We start from the raw sequence: 22582 nt of genomic DNA, 5'->3' as shown, positions 1-22582 counted from the left end.
TTTTTAGTTTTGACACAGATCATGTAGTGACAAGTATTTTGTTCATATTTCTCCAAAATAATGTCCTCCTTCACTTCATATTAATCACTTCATTATGGTTATGTATAAATTGTGTAACTTACACAATTTATGTATAAATTGTTATGTATAAATTGTAAGTTACACAATTTATACATAACCATCAGTCAAATGAAACCAAAGCATAGATTTTTAGAAGCAATTCCTCAGAAGCTGGAGGGCACTTTATCAAAATACTTTTAATATCTTGAAATGTAAACAGAGAAATGTTATAGGAAATAGATCTAACAATAAAAAGACACTAACGTAAAAAGATACAGCATACAGTTCAAAACTCAGATTGAAAGTGAAGTGACTGAAATATTGGGATATGTTGGATAGATACTAGAAATTCACTGAGCTCTTCCTTTGTTCTTAGATTTTTTAAAAATTTAGTTATTGCTCTAAAACACTTTATTTCCTATATTTTCTTCTCTTTTAATGCCTGAATAAAAACTGAAAATTCCCATCAGAAATGTTTATAGTGACAGTGACACGAAAGTTTTTTGTTCCAAAAAAAAAAAAACTTTAGAAATTTCTTCTAAGTAGTCTTTTAATAGTCCCAAGAGTAATCAAATTCTCTATAAATAGCTCACATCTGACTCTCTCATGTAAATGATTAACAAATCAAAGCTTTACATTCTCCTGAATGATGGAGTACTTAGTCTGCTATTAAGAAAATATTACTCATCACCAAATGCACTAACGTCTAGACTCCTCTAAAAATTACAAGCTGCTTTCAGAGAGTACAGGCAAAAAAATCTGGTGCAATTTCACTCTTTTTAAAAAGCAAAGTACTCTCTTAAAGGAGCTTATAATAATTCTCTTTTTTAAAATCACACCTCATTACACTGACTAGAAAAATTTGAGACCTTCGTGGGACATTTTATTCAGAACACCTGTTATTCTCCTTTTATTAACACTTATTTCTCCAATCTCAAAATGTGCAATAAAACTACAAAATTAGCCTTAAGCAAATTCTTATACTCCAAGGCAGTGATTTTTCCACTTATATCAAAGATATTTTTAGTTTTATACTTCTGTTCTGTTGCCAGAACTATGGAGATGAGTTTAAAAATACAGAAGAACAAAATCAGAATAATTCAAAAGGAATGAGAAAAGAAACCTAATTGCAATCTGTTTACTAGCAACGTGGGGCTCTTAGGCATTCTTTCTGTTTCCTGTGTTGCCTTTATTACCTGTCCCTAATAAACAGAGTATCAATTCTGGAAAATCTCTGAAGCTTCTTTCTTAGAAAGCAAATATACTGAAAGAAATTTACAAACCTCTGAATGTTCATCTCTCTCATCTATAAGTCTTTTTAGATGCAATACCATGTTTTTCAAGAGTGGTTCTACTTCCTCCTGAGACATATCAGTCACTTCCATCCATTGTAGATCAAACACATTTTCCTGATTATGAGTTACCTTTAGAAAAGTAACCAAAATAAATAACTTTTAAAAATGGATAATATTTAAAAATCAATTTCATTTTAGTACAATATTAACTTAAATATTATATATTTAATATTTAAAATTATATATCCCACATAATAAAAATATGAAAAGTAAATATGATGTCTAAAAGGACATGTGAAATTAATGAATGAAAAGGCTTCCAATAAAAACAATCTTAACTAAACATAATCTTTAAATGAATTTATACTTATTTTACAATTAAAAAATAAGATACATAATTCTAGGCATTTCTAAGGGAAGGTAATATTAATATGCCTGACAACTACTTTAACAAAATCAATTGATCTTTTCCTTAGATAAGACTAAATTTATTGTACTTGAATTCAAAAGCAAAAGTTTTTTAATCCTGTAGGGTATATGTTACTGCTATTATGCTGGAAAAGTTAAGTCTTCATAGATTCTGAAGATGATACTGTCATAGAACCTTAGGAGAAAAGGACTCCCAATATATTTAAAGAATGGAAATTATATAAGTAAAGTACTTATTTCTTGCTTTCCACTTCTCACTGTATGTTCCATCATTTTGCTTTAATGTTCACAATATAGAGCAAAAATATCACTTTTAAGAAATGGTGGCAAATTCAGCAACTTGCAACACTTAGCATTTATTCAAAATAAAATAGAAATAGCAATACAAGCATAAATAAACAAACATAATACATAAAGGGCAACTACCAATATAACTATATCTTGTAGAGTACTAACATGCTTACTGCTGACAATATTACTGACAAGAAAGCTGGGCTCTATGAATGGTAACTAAGAAAAGATGATATATGGAACACAAAGTCATTTAAGTAGAGAATATTTTAAACACTACCAATTTTCACTATTTTAAAATTCTCTCCTTTGCCTTTCCTTAATTCTCTTTCTAATCAACATGTACAAGTTAACAAACTGCAGTTCTAAAAAGTCTAATAAGTAAAACAAGATTAAAAGCCCAAGACTAGACAGATGCAGAAGTAGCAGCTTTTAAAAACAATTTTAACAAGTAAATTTTAACTTCAATTATTTGACATTGCACAATATATCCTACATTTAGGTTTTTATATGGATGTTACAAGTCACTGATGTGTTTAAAATTCAAGTAACATCTTCAATAAAAACTATGCTATGCTCATTCATTCAAAAAAATCACTAGAATGTTATGATACTAAGATTATCATTTTACCTCACCTCAGTTTTGAATTACAGACAGTGATCCACTTTCTGCTGCTTCCATTTACTATACTATTTATTCATGCTGTGCTGTCTAACAAAGAAATATACTCCATTCCTCAAACAGCACTTTCTGCCTATATCCCTATAGATAAAGGCAATGGTATATCTCTAGTCAGCACTGTGCCATGTGTAAGATGATTCATTTAAGAAAAGTCTTTAAAGAGAAGAAGACAACTTGTCTAAAACAATTCGTCTATATCTGATTTTGATTTGTTCTTGCTTAATCTATGACTTTAAGTATTTTGGGAGATATACAAATAAAAATACCACAAGCATTATTAAAAGTACATAAAAATTGTATACCGGTTATTACCTCTTGAATATGTGCAGCAACTGCTGCTTTTGTATCAAAATCTAAACCTTGAATTCTTTCAATAAATTCTTCTTTTTTCTGACACTAAAAGAAATGAATAAAACAATCATTCATATTTTATAGAGTACAGTTCTTAATATGTTATAAATAACTAAAAACTCATCAGGCTAAAAAGCTTGGCTACATTTTGAATAGCTTAATGAAGGTTTTGTTTTGTTTTGCATTTAAATGATCTCTCCAATATACTTACCTAATAAAAAGATAACAATTTAGAAATATTTATTTAAAAAGCAAGGTACTGAAATCCATACTATTTTTACACCGAAAAGTTCTGAAGTGGAAAACCATTACACAACCCATCTGAGGTCAGTACAATATTATTATACTAACTTTACAAACAGAGAAGAATCAAGAACTTGTTTCAGGGAGTATAAATTACTTGCCAAAAAACACAGTGAGTCAGTGGCAGAATTCGGAATACTGCCAAAATGCTCAGTCAGTCTTTGGCTATCATCAAACAACACAGCCTTTCTTCTTGGAAAAAAATTTTAAGCAATTTTTACTTCAGGCTTACAATTCATTCTCACATCTTCATCCTATCAATCTTAGTAAAAGAAACCTATTTTTTTGGCTTTGTTCAACATGTATAAGATACTACAATAAATATTTGATTTGTTTCTAACAAAGTTACCAGGGGCAAAATTTAAGAATGTATATACAAGTATACATGTATCGAGTAGAATAAAAGCAGCAATTCTTTTATTGTGTACCTTCTTAAAAACTTTATATAAATTTAAAATATTACAGTGCAAACCTAATCTTTTTCTTTCCGTTCAGTACTGAGAAACAGTTTAACATGCATCTTACTGCCTCCCTTCTACCATCTCTTATGCGGCAATCCAACTGCTAGTATAACTGTATTCGTACAGCTACCAAATGAGAAGTGCATACAAAACAGACAGCACTGCCTTGTCTAGCTTAGTTACATCTCTTGGGCCAATTACTGAACTACTAATGAAGACAATATACTCAAAAAAGAAAAACTGGCTCTTTGATCATTAAGAAACTTAGCCAGGTTCTGATTTATATTCTACACGTTTACTATATCGTAACATTCTATTTCTATTGTCATACAATTTAACTCAATTAAATACAATTCTGTCAGTGCAGAAAGTTCCTCATTCTGTAAAAACAAAATTATTAGGATGACATAAAAATATTTAAAATTACCAAGATGTAGTTTCTAGATGTGACTGGGAAGTCAGAATTTTTTGGGGGGTGGGGATCTGATAAAAATTACTGAGTTTAAAAACAAGAACTTTTCTGTCTAGAAATAATACTTGACAGGCCTAGTGAGAACAATTAAGAATGACTTTTGGGTAGTACATTTGTAGCAATATATAAAATAACCAACTTTTTAGGTATGGTAACCTCAATTTTTAAGTTACATGCTTCCAAAAGTGTTAACCTATTCACAGTTTAAGACAATGAGCATATACAAAATGGCAGGATTTTAATAACTACGACAAACTGAAGGGTTCCCTCAATTCAACTGCCAGACCTTTGCCTGCCACCAGTTTAAAGAAATACATTTCCCTTTTCTAAGTCCTATGGCCACTGTTTCTTTATTCATACTATCTTTAAAAGCTCACCCTTTAACAGTCTCAACACAAATCAATGACAATTCTTTCTTTACCCATAAAATACCCACAATTTCTACTAAATCTCATCTCAAACTCCAAAAGTTTTAAGAATTTAGAATTCTGAAAATATTTTGCAAATACGTTAGACCTTCATAAAGAATACAGAATGAAGTTGACAGGTTCTTGAAGGCTGGAAAAGAGAAAGACTACCAACATGGAAAAGAGACAGAATGAAAGTTCAAACTTTGAAGCTGAATAATCAGACCAAATGTTTTATATCAGTGCTGTCCAATACAGTAATCACTAGCTATATGTGGCTACTGAGTATTGAAATGTAGCTAGTGCAACTGAGAAATTGAAATTTTACTTTTATTTAATTGGAATTAACTTAAATTTAAGTAGCAACATGTGGTCAGTGGCAATTCTGATAACCCAGCTCTAGAACATAAAAAAGTCTAGTGTTAAAAATAGAATTATAAACAATTTCACTTCCAACTATGAAGACTGTTGTGAAGACTAAATAATCGTCAGCAAAATTTTTCCATTTAAAACTAAACTCTCTTTTATCTTTATACAAAGTTCTTAAAGTGTTATGGGCACTAAAGTTACTTCTAATTCTATTACAGTAATTGACTCCTAAACCAGCAGATTAGTATGATTTCATAGTATCTACCTCCTTTTAATTATCAATCCCCTTTCCGTTCTATAATAAACTACATGCATGCATAAATCATAAAGATGTTTTGGAAGAGGTTTTTAAGGCAACCTCTAGGGAAACATGAAAAGCTTGAGGTCTTTAAAAGTCTCAGAATAAAAAAATAAATGTTTTAAATGATATTACTATCTGATAATACAACTAAAGTTTGAAATAAAATAACAGAGTAAGTGTTTTTCTTCAAAAATCTCCTTAGGAGGATATACAGTTATTTAAAAATTTCTAAGATAGACTTTGAACACCACTGCCCCATCCATAAGTCTCTTAGAAACCACAGCCTGAAAAAAACATTTACAGAAGTTATTAAAATGAAAAAATGAAGAAATATTTTAACTTACCTGAACGGCACAACCCAGTAAAAGTAAAAGTAACTTTTTAACTTCTTCTGTGCCTTGTTCTGTAATAAAAGCAAATACCAAGTACATTTTATTTTAGTCCAACTCTCTTATATGGGCAGAATTACTTTGAAAGGTAATATTCACAACAACTCGACCAAGCGATTAAGTTTGTAAGTACAGTGGAGAACTAAAAAAAAAGGCAGCTCTGTGTGTGCACAATGTAGTAAAAGCAGAAGAAATGGGCAAGGATCACAATTATGAAAGGTTGCAGTATAGATAAAACAGCCTTCAAATCTCTGTGCAATGAAGGATGCTAACTATAAATCCACTGTTTTTCCATAAGTGATACTAAACCAGCAAACGAAATTAAGAACTGCTGATACAGAGACATGCTACAGTCAGCCAAAATGGTTCCTAATCGGTCTGGCTTCTTTTAGGTCTATTGGTGTTTTCTTTCTAAAACACACGTCTTACAGGATTCATCTACCTATAAAATTTAAAAGGTTTTCCACTGCGCAGATGAGAATCAAAACCTTAAATGTCAGTTATGGTGAGGCTGGTAAAATAAATGTATATAACTAGTTGGATAAAGATAATGGTCTGTAACAGAACCGGAAAGTACATTCACTGTCCAACAGCACTCAATTCAGATTTCCTTAGAACATTCAGCTGACAAAAAAAAAAAAAAAAAAAAAAAAAAAAAGTTACTTCTTTGGCTAGAATTTCACCATCAAGCCAAACCGTCTAAGATTAAGTCCAAACTTCCTTTTCAAACATTTCGTCCTAATCTCCATGAAACAACCTACTTTCTTAGCCACACTAATCAGCCTTCCCCAAATTTATATATACATCCACACGCCTCTGTCTTTACTCCTTTGCCTATCTTTCTTCCCTCCCCGCTCCTCCATCCCTCTAGAGAACCAGCTACTAAGCACAATCCTAGGCACAGCTCTAACACCTCTGTGGAGTCTTCTCTGACCCAACCACCAATGGTCTCCAACCCTCACTAATCTGCCAACTTTAAGAATAATCAATGGCTCCACATTTTATAAGCTTCAACATTTTTACATCTTTATTTTATACTAATTATTATGATTCTCAGTCATCTGTGTATCTCTCACCAAGACACAAGGTCCTCTAGAGCATAACCTATTTTCTTTATATTCCTGGTCCCTATAACTTGGTAAGTAATTGCTAAATGCATGTGAAACTGAAAATTCCATTCTACATACAAAATTAATTTTCATTTGTATAATCAAATATCCCAGATTATCTCAAAAGATTATCTAAACTTCTAATTCACCTTAACTAATTGGTAGTTTGCTTAACAAAACTGGCTGCTTGGTTTTAGTTTTTATTTTGGTTTTATGTTTGTTTGTTTTGACTGAGGTTGGGTGTGGAATTTGGAGAAGATATACCTGATTTGTTTTACAAGTAGCCTGTAAGAGTAAGTCCTTTGTTGAAACTGTTAGGTAGCTGCTAATTTCCCCAAGTGTTCAAAAATTAAAACCTGAACATGTCATATTAAAAATCTGGAAAAGGGCAAAAACTTTGAAGAAAATAATTTAAATTATTTTAAATGATTTAACAAACCGCTTCTCACCTTTTTTTCCATTCAGAAGTAGTTTAATATAAATGACAACATATCAATTAGTAAAACCTTAGATTCAAACAACTTTGGCAATGGAGATGATAAACATGTGAATAGAAACCTAGAAATTACTTCAAAATCACTTCTTTTTGAAGGTTATATTCTTTTAAGCTTATAATTACTGATCTTATCTTCTACACTTGCTTATGAAACACTAAAACTCATCACAAAAAACTATCAATTTGGTAGTTGAAAAAAACACTGGACTTAACTGTAAAATGTATGTCTGATCCCATCCACAACTTAAAAACATCCTGTTTATTTTCTCCATATAAAATGGAATATCATCTCCAACTTTCCTTACAGAGCCACGAAAAACCTAGTGTGTTAATACTTACCAGAAAAGGGATTTTTGCCAATGGTTAAGACATTTGGCAGTGACATCATGATCAATTGCTGCAAAGTCTCCTGTGGAAAGATACCCAAAGGTTGTTATACTAGATAACTACTCAACAAGCTACTTATGATTTGTGCACCTCTCTGTAGGCAAGCTATACTGCAATGAAAAAGAGAACCCTTTCTTCCATGGTAACACAGTGGGCTGATGCTTGCTACAAATTATAATAAAGCCTGTGTCTGTGCCAAAACAGAGAGAGAGCTTAAAAAACGTGAACAAAGGTATCTAAAGGCTTTTTAAAATTTTTTCATTGAGTTATAGTCAGTTTACAATGTTGTGTCAATTTCTGGTGTACAGCACAATTTTTCAGTCATACACGAATACACATATTCATTTTCATATTCTTTTTCATTGTGAGCTACTACAAGACATTGAATATATTTCCCTCGTGCTATACAGTATAAATCTAAAGTTTTACATCTTTTGTAACTATAAGTTAATGAATTAAGTAACTAAAATTATAGTATCAGATATATTTAAGTTAATAACACATCAAATGTCCACAAAATAAAAATGTCCTAGTTGAAGTAGTCTAATATCTATTATTTAGAAATCTGAATTTTAGGTGTTAGATAATTAAACAACATCCTCAGTTAAAGACCAGGCATGTATACTCTTTTTGGGTTTTTTTGTTACTTTTATCTGAGAGAACTAAGAATATCAACTGATAGTAAAATTAAGAAAGCTAGTTAACTTCATCAAAAATCCTATCTTATGATCATTTCATAAGAGTAAGCTCTTTCTCACTGAATCATTATTTCTCTTCTATCTACAATAAATGTTTTACTTTCTTTGACTTCTGTCAAGCTTTTTGTGACAAGAATATATACAAATTCTGATGGTACATAATGAAACAGAAAGAACTGAATGCTTTAAAATTACTCATTTTAGTACATCAAGTATGCATCTTCTGTTTATACTACTACTTCTTTGAGGAAATGAAGGAACACACTGTGTCTATCATTATAACTACTAACAATGACTCGCTACAAAGGGTCTGGATGAATTAGACTACAGGATTGCTGGGTGTTACTGAATCTTTGGAAGATTACAGAAATAACTCTGTATTTACAATGTGGCCTTCACTATATATTCAGACATAACCAGCTGCTTAGGAATAATTTTTTTGTAAGTATTCAATTCTTTCTGAATCATTCTTTGATTAACACTATGATGAGGAAACAACCATGAAACGTTAATGTATTGCTTTTTAAAGATATGTAATCTTAGATCCACAAGTGTTTTCCCATAGCCAGTGTGGCGAAACACCAGAGGCTAATTAAAATCAGTCTTTTTATCTATGATTCATTATACATACGTATTAGAAAATTTCAAGAATTCTTCTTCAGCATTTGTATTCTTTAAAAAAAACTATCACCAAAAATATGCACTTTTTTTAAAAAAGTATATACTTAGTATGTGCATCATGTTAGTAAAAACAGTTAAAAATATTAAGAATAAGTGTCAAAAACTGCTAAAATCATTTATTCCAAGGATCAATACTGAGTTTGGGTATTTAATAAATGAATTTTCTTTAATGAATTTTTGCTTAAAAGCAAGGTATCTCAAGATAAAATATGCAAAAGTCAAGTATGAAACAGTTAACTGAACTTAAAGGAACAAATTTCTAATTCATTCTAATTTTTTGTTTCCCTGACTTAAAGCAAAATTATGAGGAGTATCTTTGAATGTATTTAAAAGAAATCATAAATATGAGAACTGCATTAAAAAAAGCAGTCACTGTTTTGTCTATATCTTATTTAGTGGAGATAATCTAAGTCAGAACAAAGAAGATTCAAATTCACTCTCATAGAGAGGCTTTAAATTTCAACCGATCCTGGATGATTGGAAAAAAGCTTTATCTCAACTTCAAGAAAAAGAGAATTCTCATTTATACGATTTACTTTGGGTAACATAAGACAAAATTGATGAATCAACTAGAAAACATCAACTTATATTTCCAAGGCAATTTACTTTATTGATTTACCATGTAACATTCTACGTAGGTACACTGTTACAAAGGAAACTGTCCAAGTGGATAGTAATCCTCAATATGGTTCACTATCTCTTTCTTACATCCTTTTCCTCAAGGGGCTGCCCACTTCCTGCCTATTCTGTTACCCCATTCTCTATTGCTAACTCAGTCTCTCCACAAAGATAAAAGCAACCTCACATATTCTTTCGTCATATGGTATCATCAATGACCTCATGTGTCAATACAGTTTGACTTTTACCCTATGAAGTTCGACTACATTTGGATGAAGCAAATTGCTATAGTAAACTGCTAAACTCAAATGTGCCCCCATGTATCTAAAAATGAACTCTAGTATAGTGAAATCTGAAGGTCTAGTATACTCAGGTAGAGCAGAGCTAGAAAGCCTAGGCTTAAATTTCAGCTCCATGACTTACTTTACGTGTGACTTTTGTTGGAAAGGGTAAGAAGTGAAACAAAAGTATTAAGTTTTTATTGTAAACTGACTATACATTATGAACAAAGAATTCAAGTTTTTTAAAGTATAAAGTTTTTGAAAATATGAAGATTATTAAATATTAGAGGTAATGGGGGAAAAAATCTACCTTTTACTTTATTTCCAAGTATTAATTTTGTTATGTCTGAAAGTACTAATACTAGATAAGGCATCTAAAAATTATACAAATTACACAAATTTTAAAAACTCAAATTATTCTAAAACGTCTATTTGGTTCTATGGCTTCTTCAGAGGATTCTAGCTACATTTTTGTAAAACTTATTTCCCTATTCTTGTCTTACAAGTAACATTAAAAAGTATGTAAGACAAAAGAAATCAGAGGCTAAGAACACTGATTACTAAAATCATTATGCTAAATGGAAGAAGACAGTAACAAAAGACCAAATACTGTACAATTCCACTTTTATGAAATATCCATAATAAGCAAATTTACAGAGACAGAAAATAGATTAGCAGATGCCTAATGCTGGGGTGGTGGTGATGGTGGTGATATTTGTGTATGTAGGGATTGCGGGAAATGGGAAGTGACTGCTAACAGATACAGGGTTTCTTTGGGGGGTGATAAAAATGTTCTAAAATTGGTTGTGCTGGTGCTTGTATAACTCTGTAAATATACTAAAAACCACTGAATTGGACATTTTAAATGGGTTAATTTTATGGTATGTGAATTATATCTGAATAAAGATGCTAAAAAAAATACAGCAGTATATACCCAGAATTAGGTTGCACTGACAACTGATTTAAGACTCTGATGAAGAAATTCCCTTGCCTTTTATTTACATCTTTTTTCCCCAAGGAATTTCATTAAAATTTTCCAGAGAAAACTCCCATTTCTCTAAAGATGGTATGAAACCAAAAATTTAACATCATCATATAAGGACAAACCTGATGAAGATTGTCAAAATGAGTCACCACATCTAGTCTTTTGTTTAAAATGTCTAAAAATACTGACATAAAATAACAGTAAAAGGCAAAACAGATAAAACATAGAACCTAATTCACTAAATCTAAATGGAGAAAAATGAGAGCTGGAATATTAAAAAAAATTTTATAAGTTTATAAAAAATCTAGAACAGACTTTTATTTCTGGCAACAAGCAGTACCAAGTATCAGAAAGAAAATAAAGAAGGACTCCAAAAGTGCTGGATAATTTTTAAAAAATCTTTTACAATGTATTGACTGATCTCAAAAGAAAATTAAAAGGTAACCATCAAAAAGTAAAACAGAAAAAAAATTGAACCCTGCAAAAGAAGACAAAGAAGAAGCTGTTTTTCCTGGCCTTTGGTTAAGATTGAGGAGAGCTATTTCCCCAAGAATCTGCAATGATGTAGTCCCAGCTAAGAAACATGTATGTAAATACATAAATACATAATTTACAAACACACAAATGAGAAAAAGAGATTCAGAAGTACATATATTCAGGTGCTAAGAATGGTAATCTCCAGGCCCTGGAATGATGTTTGTATTTTCTCATTTTTCTTTAGTTTTCCATAGTATGCAAATATTGTTTTTAAAATAATATAAAGTTGCTTAAAATAAATTAAGTGAAAAATACTTCTGGATTAGCTGCACAAAAGGAAACAAATTGTCTCTGAAGCAATGTATCCTTGGCCTAGACACAGAAGTATTCCCAAGGATAAATTCCACCCCCGAAAATGAGCTCACAATTAAAATACTCACACACATACACACATACACACCCACACACATACTGGTACTGCTGCCACCACCCCCGTGAAAAACAGCAAGCAGAAAACAAAGAGCAGATTCAGATCCCCACAAATCTGATTTCACATTTTGTAATTATCAGACATAAAATCAAAAATAGATATTTTTTAAATTTCTTAAGAAATAAAGGAAGAAATTAAAAGAATGATTAATTAACAAAAATGTAAAAAGAATCAAACAGAATTTCTACAAATGAAAGATATAATTACTGAGAGGTAAAACTTAATCAGTGGGCTAAACAGAAGCTATAAGGGGCAGATTAACAAACTGGAGAGATAGTCCTAAAAAAAAAAAAAACTCAGAATGCGGCACAAGATTGATAATGTAAAACAAAGTCTAATACACATGTAATAAAAATATCTGTGGTATATTAGATTACCAGGAAAGAGGCAATATTAAGAGAGATAATACTAATACTATCAGCCAGCAGAGAAATAAAAGACAGTTTGACCTAAGAAAAGATATTTGACTAACAGCTGACTTCTCCAGAACAAAAGAGAGATAGAAGGAAAAAAATCTGCCACACACTGAGAGAAAAGTAATTGTTAACCTAGAACCACACCCAACAAAACTATCCTTCAAGAACAAGGGTGAAATAAAGGCATCTTCAGGCAAACATTGATAAAACTTTACTATCAACAAGCCTTCTCTAAACAAACATTTAAACATTTAAAGGCTGACATCAGTAAGAAAATAATACCAAAAGCAAGTCTGAGATACAAAGAAAAACCGTAAGAAGGAAAAAAAACAAAACATATAGCTTGATCTAAAGGAACACTGATTTAAGTACCTTCAGTATTTACTTTACTGGATTTTTTTTAAAAAAAGAACTAAAATACAAGATAAGAATTGCTTAAAAATTGTAAGGGGGGACAGGAATTAAAGTATTCTAAGGTCACAGTACTACTCTATAAAAGAGTAATGCTACTGATTAATTTTGGCCTTTGCTATGAAAAGTACAAACGGTACACCTTCAAGAAATCCTCCAAAAAAATAAAAGTAGGGTGAAAAACTTTTAAACCTGTAGAAACAAAAACATGTAGAAACAATGACAAACGGTATGATTTCCCCAGAATAATATAATATATATATATATATATATATATATATATATAATAATTTAAAACTCGTCTGCACCTAATGACATAACTTTAAGGTGTATTAACGAAAACTTGACAAATCTATGACGGTAACAGGAGATTTCAACTCATCTTTCTCAATAACTGACAGATCAAGAGATAAAATTAATCAAGCTGCAAAAGTTTGAACATTACAATTAACAAACAAGGTTGCTCTGACTCTGCACCCAAACAAATGGAGAATATACATCTTTTTCAAGCACACATAAAACATTAATGAAAATGGACAATATTGAGCCAAGTTAACATTAAGAAACGTCAAAGAATCAGTATCATATAAACCATATTTTTTGACCAACAATCAAAACCAAAAAGATTGCTTGAAAAATATCATATATTTAGAAATCTATAAGCATACTTCTAAATAATCACAGAAAATGCATAAAAATAAACAAAAAAATACAACACACCAAAATTTGTGTGATGTAGCAACAGCAATTCTTAGAGGCATGTTAATAGCCTCAAGAATGCTCATATTTAAGTTGTGAAATATGCTTCCAATTAAGTTAAAAAAAGGAATAAAAAGACAGTTTTCGAAGGCCAAATTCGAGTAGACTAACAAAGTGTTGCAGTATGTAAGTTCTCAGAAAACTGAAATAATTTCTAAAGTTCATAAAATACAACAATTATTTGAAAAATGGGATAATTATGAAGTACAGACTTGTACCTTTAATACTGTATAAGAAATGAACTATGTTATTACTACTCTACCTCCAGCAAATAGGTCAGTTCTTGGCACATAACAAGCATTTAGTATACATAAGGTGACATACTAAACAACAGAAAGCTGACTACCCAAGCAGTTACTAAAATACTAGATTAAAAAAAAGGACCACTTACCTGGTAATAAAATTTTATCTGTCTCACCAAAATGGACAGATTATGAATTCTAAGTGAGGCATCATTGTTGACTTTTTTATTTACCCTCTGACTCTCTGATTTAGGATTACTGTAAGAAATAAAAAGAAATACTTTAAACTAAAATTATATTGAAATATACCTATCAACTTATAGACGAGTAAAAATAATCATATAATACATTTTTTCTTTAAACTGTGTATTCATCTGCATTAACAGATGATCCAAAAGAACCTATGACTACTTTGACATGTATTCTGTGCTTTTTATTCATAGCAATGCATCTGGCATTTCAAATAAGTGGTAAAATAAATTTCTACAGTAAGTCTGTAGTCAGATGTTGCCTTTCATTCTCATTTTGTCTCTCCATCTTCCTGGAATGAATAACCTTTTAATTCCTTTAAATATATATATATATATTTATATATATATTGAATTGTGTATATATATATATATATATATACACAATATACTCAATACAAATATTGAATTGAATATATTGTATGTATATATATATGAATATAGTATATATATATATGAATATATATGTATATATACATATATGTTTATATGTGTGTATATATATATCTTTCCACCCCCCCAAATCTATTTAAATCAAGAATGTAAAATATGGGCTAATACCCAATAAACGTATCTCCTCACTTGATAATGGGGACTATATTTGAGCAGGAAATGCCCCGAAGAAGTTAAAGAGCAAAGTGATGACACAGGATAACACTTTTTAGTTTAATGCAGTCCTATTTGTCTATTTTTGTTTCTGTTGCCTGTGCTTTTGAGTCATATACAACTCTTTTTCAAAACCACTTTATAATCTTCTCTAGGAAGTCCTTTTATTAGCTATATTCTTAACAACTTTCTAGTTTTTGCTATTAAAGTGTAATATTTAAAAATATATTTGCTACTAGGTTACTACTGATATATAAATGCTATCAGTATTTGTGTATTGCTCTTATCTTTACAAACCTTGCTAAACTCTAACAGGTTGTTTGTTGGTGCTTTTAAAGGTTCTCTTGAATATAATTTGTAGCTTTTCTATACTGATAGTCAATTATTCCAACATCAATTACCAAAGAGCTTACTGTTTCCCAATGGCTTCAATGACTATACTAGATTTCCACATAAGTGTGGATCTCCTTTTGGACTCTATCCTGTTCCATTACACCATTTGTCTACTCCTGTGTCACCAAAACCTTCTAAATATTACTACTGCTTCATTGTTACATTGATTCTATTACAGCAGGTCCCTCTCTTTTGTTTTCTAAATGGTCCTGCTTAGTCACACATGCTGCTCTTTTCTATGAATTTTAGGATATATATAACGTTCTATGAAAAACCTTGTTGAGATTTATTAGGACTTCACTAATAAAAAGAATTTGATAAAAGACTTGCATCAGTAAAATTTTAAAATTTCCCCACAAAGATCTTATACATTTAATTAAGATCTTTTTTTCTTACTTGGGTTTTTGTTAGTGAAATGGATTTGTTTTCTATCACACTGTGTACTTGGTCCTTGCTACTGTATAATAGGAAAACTGTAGTTTTTATATATTGCACTTCTGATTAACTACCTTCAAAATTTAGTTTACTCAGTTCATTTCTTTGGGTTTTCTAGGTAAAAAAAATCATACTGTCAGCAAGTGATAGTTTATCTTCTTTCCAATGTTACATCTCATTTCTTTACTTATTTTATTAACAAGTAATAACAGAGATAGTATCTGTCCTTATCTTGCTATCAAATTTAATGGGACTGCTTTTAATGTTTTGCCATTAATGAACAATGTTTGCTGAAAATTTCTGATGGATACCCTCCTTCAAGTTAAGTTCCCTCCTATTCCTATTCAGTATCTGAATGGGTGCTGAATTTTTCCCACATCTACTCCTGATTCTTATTATTTAACATGTTAATGTAATGAATTACACTGTTACATCTTCTAATACTGAGTCATCCTCACAGTCCTAGACTATTTACTCCATCAGCCCCAACCCATAGTATTAACAATTATTCCTCTTTTTTGATACATAATTATATCGTAAATCTTATACTAAATGTCTTTATGCCTCTCACTTTCTTACTAGACTATAAGTTCCTCGACAGCACGGACCTTATCTTATTCTCTAAAAATCTGCATATAACCTAACACAAATGTTTGAATAAAGTAAGCTAAATCCAACCTGTGATGACTTACACTTAATGTATGGGAAATAATGAATAGCCCAAAGCAAATGGGAGTTATAAGCAGAAAAGTGGGTCTCTCAGGGAAAGGTACCAACCAGAACTAGTTACTTACAAAAAATGAGGAGACTATATTGCAGAAGTCAGATCACATGTCATGGCAGTCAAAAGACAAACAGCAGCATGGTCAGGAAGTCATGGTTAAAAATTCAGAGAGCTGAAGGGAAAATCCTGTTTTATGTAATCAACTCTTTTTGCCAGTAAGTTAAATACTGAGACATACTGTGGCTACATTATTTAATGTATAATTCTTTAGGTTAGCCAAGCTATCATTGTGGAGAAAAGTATATCTGAAACTGGGAAAAGAGAGCAGGAACAACCTTGGTAACAAAAATGTTAGGTATACTACAGTCGTGTAAATTTCATTTGCAATCACAGACATTCAGTAAATACCTTTTCTCTCTAGTCTTCTTCTATCTTTTTATCTTTATTTTCCTTACTCTATATTTGCACCCCTTAAATACCTCTAACTCATGACTATCTCCTAAATAACATTTAGACCTAAAAAACACTTTATAGAGATTATCTAGTTTCAGAAATAAATCAGAAAACTAAGTCCAAAGTAATTACTCTCTTTCAACCTGTCTCTTACAAGATTATTCAGGAAAACAAAGAAAAGACCAATAGAAAAATATTTCAGGAATGTTATCTATAAAACCCATGTGTATAATAAATCATTGCTTTTATTGTATTGTCTGAGTATATTCCTGATTCTGTTTTCACAGCAAGTACTCAAACTAAAGAAGATTCATTTTCTCCCCTCCTCAGTCATTACAGTAATATTTTATTAAAAACCTTGGATTTTAATTTGATGACAATTATTTAAGAAAGATCTCAATATTACTACTGAAAATGTATGTAAACTTTAAAAAGGTACAAATTTATAGTGCAAGCCAATTGTTACATGATAATATATAATTTGGATTATACTTTGGGATGCATGTATAATCACAGTATTTAATGAGCACTTGTGATTTCAGTGCCACTTTAACAAGTTTTACAATGTAAATATTATCTTTGTCCCTGACAGAGTTGTTACCAAGTTTCTCTTGTTCTTTAAAGTGACTTTAAATAAAGTTTTAAAGTTTCTTTTGAAATTTTATGTCCAACATTCCTCATATGATATTTCAAAATTTATTCAGTTGCCAGAAAGGTCTATACTCTCCTTTGCATAAAGCTCCGCCAAGAAATAGCAAATTTAAAAAATTTAGAAATGTGGTTTGCCCAAAATCTTTTAAGAACTTTTTTGCCAAAAAAAATTTATTAAGTTTCAAATTAAGTTTTTTCAGCCTCTGAATATAAAAAAGGGAACTGTTCAATTTTTATACACCAAAAATATCAGATGAAATTATTTTAGGAATCTGGGGAAAAGGGAAATATGCAATTTAGGTATGCAGAGAAAGTATTTTGGAAAATTTACAGAAAAGCACTTCAATACCTGAAATTAACCTCCCTGTCAACAGAAATCCTAAAGATAGGGGAATGAAAATTTTCTGCATCCTTTTATATAATCGTGGTATTTTATGTTGACAAATCTTTGCTACAATTACATGGGATTTGAGAGGATTTCTAGTTGACTGGTAGACTCTTCTAGATACTAGATTTAGTAGATCTAGCAGACTCATTAGCAAATCCAACAGAATAGTGAGAGTTCTTTGACAGGACAGGCTGATACCCTGGTACTAAAAGCCTCTTTCAGTTTCCAATCTACACTGAACCTATTGGGAGTTATTTTAGTAATCAATCAGAACTGGAAAGTTTCTACTTCTTTAGAATCATCAGATACTACATCACAGTTTATCCATAAAGTTCTGGAATTGGAGACCAGGATAACTGCTAAGTACTCAAGACATAGACCTAGAGATCAATAAACTTTCAATTACAAGGCTTGGATTTCCCATTTGATTCATAATTAATCTGAGTTAGAATCATACTGACATCTGTTAGGATCATGAAAACAGGCCCTTTGACCCCAAGAAGGTGATCTCTTTATGTGAGAAGGGCTTCCCTCAAGTGAAACTGACTGTTATGTCCTAATCTCTACTCCCGTGAAAAACTGTTGAATATTTAAAGGTGGATTTACAGAAAATTACACAAATCAAGAAAACCAGTAACTTGAGGAAAATTGCATTTTTTAAAAAAGAAAAATGTAATGATTACATTATGACTACCTGGCTCTGAAAGAAACATTATATGTGAATACTGACTGCTGATTTAACTAAATTTGTAATAAGTAAATAAATTAGAAATACAGGGTAAGAAGATACAAAGATAGGGTATTAAAAAAGCTAAAAATCTCACCTACCTACCATTATCAGGAAATCAATAGATAATGTCTGAAAGAGATAAGTCAAGAAATCTAGGGTAGACATAATATCACTATACTGGGGGTTAAATGACAGAAGAAACTGCTTTTAAAAAAAGTTAAAAAGTTTTTACTTGGGGGACAGAACTGAGATGTGAGTTAAATTAGGGCAGGGACTGCTGTTTTTCATCATGAACCTTTTTGGTCTTAACTAATTCTTTTAGCCATGTAAAACATTCTTTAAAGAGGGAAAAAACACTGACAAAAAAGTGCTATTTCAAGAAGATTTCTATTTTATTTACTTCTAGGGAAAAATATGAGGTTATATATGTAGAATTCAATGCTAGAGATTCAGAGTCATAAGATGTATGAGACTATGCATAAACATAAGAAAACAAAACAATATAAAACATTTCTTCTGTAAAAAGTATGCATTCTATGTAAAGACAGAAAGCACTCCATTTCTGCATGTATTTTAAGGTTTATTTCTTCATACAATAAAAGTCACAGTACAGCTTTAAACAAACTTGATAATACGAGTCCAGAATTTTCTAAAAAGAAATTATAATCTATTCAGTATTCCAAATATTGTCTTTCCTTCATGTTTAATATTTAAAATGCTAAACAAATATTAACCCAGAATAGATGGTTATAATTAATGAAGTTTTGATTAAGTTCTTTTTGAAAGCATACCTTAAAAAAAAAAAAGACTATCTTTGGAAAGGCCTTTTTCTAAAATAAAAGATGAGCTATTGAACAATTCCCATGTGGTATGTGAGCAAGTACCTTTCTAATCACACATAGCTATTTCCAAGTCAACATAATCTCAAATCAACCATTTCCTCTTAAAAGATGAAAACTGAAAAATGTTTTAGAGGCAGTCTACCAATATAGCTCAAACCTGTCCAGCCAGAAGTTAAATGCAACATGGCAGTAAAAGACAGCCTCAAGCAGTTTCACATTTATAAATAACCTACTTATGACAAGTTGAATTAATCTCAATAAACAAGCAATAGTATTATCTACCACTATATATAGTAATATTTACGTTAAAGTAAAAAAATGAAGGAAAAATTAGCAATTATGCAACGTTAATATTCTAAGATTTGGTCCTTATATAACCGAGGATTATGTCTTTACTTATTCATTGACTAATACCTATGAGAAACAGAAATCTGATAGTTTTAATGGCTTTATGCTCTTCTACCCAGACTGCAAACCTGTTATGTATCCTCTTGGACCATCTGTTTAGTATTGGTGCTTAACAACTACATGTGCTCATGTTTTAGATCATGCAACTCTAATTTAAATCTAGTTGTATAGAGTTTTTTTTTAAATTTTGACATATTTTATATCATAACATACAACCACATAATATTTGCATATCACAACAAAACAATCTGAAATAACTAAGTTACTTGCATATCTAAACTCCAATTGTGCATATACCAGAGCAATAGCTTTATGAAAAATTATTAATTGGGTAAATATCACCATTTAGGATTATCCAAGTAGTCCTGATAGGTATCAGGACTGATAGATATCCAGGTAGGATACCTTAGTCCTGATATCTTACTTCTACCCAAGTAATAAGGTATCAGGGAAATACGTGTTTTTTTTTTTTTTAAGTGTTCCGTTACTTTAGTATCTCCCTCTTTGCACAAACTCAATCACTGTGCATGATGGCCAACGATAAAACCTAATATTAATATAATCTCTTATATATGTACAGAATATTTTCACATATGTTAACTAATTTGATCTTCACAATGATGAATAGTTACTCTTGGAGAGGTATGTGATATATAATTATGACAGAGATTACAGACACAGACCCCTTCATGTACTTTCTCATAATTTAAGATACATTAAGTTACCTCTTCAAAAGTTAAAGAAATATCTGTGACATTTTCCAGATAGCCCAAGATTGAGCTAGCAGTACAGCAATGATATACACTGATTTAACAAACAGAAAGAACTAATGCTTTGATTTAAATATTGCAAATGGACACAAAAAGAATAAAAGTCCAATACAATTAAATTTGGTTTTATCTGAATTGGATAAAATCACTAAAGATCTACCTATTACTTCTTAAAATGTGACAACATGAGCCTTTATAATATTAGTCTAGCAGTTTTCTAACTTTTTGGTCTGAAGATTTCTTTTTACTCTTAAAAATTATTGAGAACGCTAAAGAGCTTTTATTTATGTGAGTTTATCTATTTATATTTACTATATTAGCAATTAAAATTGAGAATTGAAAATAATTTATTAATCTAAAAATAACAAACTCATTGTATGTTAACAAAGAGCATTCTTATGATACCAAAAACAGAAAAATTTTAGTGGGGAGTGACATTCTTTTACAACTTTGTAAATCTCAAATCTCTTTAACGTTTGGCTTAATAGAAGATATCTAAATTCTGAAATCTGCTTCTACAATGTGCTGTGATACATTATTTTGCTCTAAGTACATGAAAAAAAGCAACCTCACACAAATATGCAATTAGAAAAAGAGTACTTTAACAGACTTTTCAGATACTTATTGATAATCTTTTTTGATACTACCAAAATTCAGTAAGGTGGTACTTTTTAAAGCATAGGATGAAATGTGGAATCTGAAGCCTTATCAATGAACTTCTCTTACTGTTATACATTAAAATCCACTGGTTTACCTGACATGTTGAACGGATCTTTTACAGACGCATAATTTCTTATCATGCACTGGTCACTTTGAAACTTCTGGTTCATTGAGTTATATGAATTTTCCAAATACTGCACATTTTATTATTCAATATAGAAAAATCGTGATTAATATCACCTCTAATTTCATCAAAGAAGTCTTTAAATATTGAGAAGCTACCAAGTTCACGGTTTCTATAACTCAGTTTTATCACTGACAACACATGGTATCAACTATTTTCCTTGAAATGACAGGCTCACTTTGTTCATTTTTTAGAAAGTGTCTGCCTAATACTCAAGCCTGAATAACGATAGTTTGTCTATAAGTTGTTCTTTCAAGCAAAAATAGTGTTCCACAAAATGAAGACTTGTTTGGCTTGCAACTCAAAAAATCATGAGTACTCTTCCTTGAGATAATCATCATACCTCATTATGCAACAGGAGTGTTTAATGCATATGTCCCATTTTGTCCTACAGAATGTTAAAAAAGACGTGTACTCAAAAGGTCAAGACTCAGTAAAACAACTTTTACTGCTTTATCAAGGACATTTTAAAATGAAGCTGGATTTCTCTTTAACCGCAAGCACACAGCATGAATAACACAACTACCACCAGTACAACTTGGTACTACTTCTTGATTCATGCTAGAGTGTTGGCAGTTTTACTTACTTTTGCTTTTGTACCATTAGTGCTTTTGCAACGCAGGTAAAAAGGCAGATGGCATCTTAATATTAATATGAAAATAATTTTGACTTGACAACTAGACCCCCCCAGGTGTACGTTGATTTCATTTTGAGAACAATAGCATTAGGCCAACCAATTCCTGTTCTTTATATGGAAATCTGAGGACTTAGTAATATGCTAATCAGTGCCTTCATGAAGTAACAGAATCTTCATTTATTCAGGGGTCAACCACATAGATAGCAACCAAAACAAAAATTATTTACAGCACCAATGGTCATTGCTGATCTGTGATGGAACCCTTCACCCACTGTCCATAAGCCTTAAGACAGGGTCTCAGGGATTTGTTTTAATCAGTATTCTAGTGTAGTATTTGCTCCAGATCCAGTCAGTCCTAAAGACTCAAGAAATCTCAAACTGACCTGATGTGTAATTAGATATTTTCCTTGATCAAGGAACAGACTTAACTATTATAGCTTTCACTCCCACACTGTCAGTTCACTGGAGTAAAGAAAGATCCTTAACATGAAGTCCATAAACCCTCCTAGAGTAATTTAAATAGTTCACTTGATTATCAGTGACTGGTATCACTGTCATTTTCAAGAAGAAATAAAGCCCCCTAAAATGAGGAA

At 30.9% G+C, this 22582-nt stretch overlaps 1 protein-coding gene across 10 annotated transcripts in view; it reads right to left on the bottom strand.

Moving 5' to 3' along the window:
- CCDC88A (coiled-coil domain containing 88A) overlaps positions 1-22582 on the bottom strand; it is a 103169-nt gene that overhangs the window by 67042 nt on the left and 13545 nt on the right. For all 10 annotated transcript variants that reach the window (XM_072937714.1, XM_031675670.2, XM_072937717.1 and 7 more), the window contains exons 3-7: positions 14010-14118; positions 7755-7824; positions 5766-5824; positions 3070-3153; positions 1344-1484 (exon numbers count right to left, since the gene is read on the bottom strand). In XM_072937714.1, coding sequence (XP_072793815.1) covers positions 1344-1484; positions 3070-3153; positions 5766-5824; positions 7755-7824; positions 14010-14118 — 463 coding nt within the window. The remainder of the gene's footprint in view (positions 1-1343; positions 1485-3069; positions 3154-5765; positions 5825-7754; positions 7825-14009; positions 14119-22582) is intronic.

The sequence above is a fragment of the Vicugna pacos genome, chromosome 15 (assembly GCF_048564905.1).
Source record: "Vicugna pacos chromosome 15, VicPac4, whole genome shotgun sequence".
NCBI classification, from domain to species: Eukaryota; Metazoa; Chordata; class Mammalia; order Artiodactyla; family Camelidae; genus Vicugna; species Vicugna pacos.
This window is presented reverse-complemented; position numbering and strand designations above follow the sequence as displayed.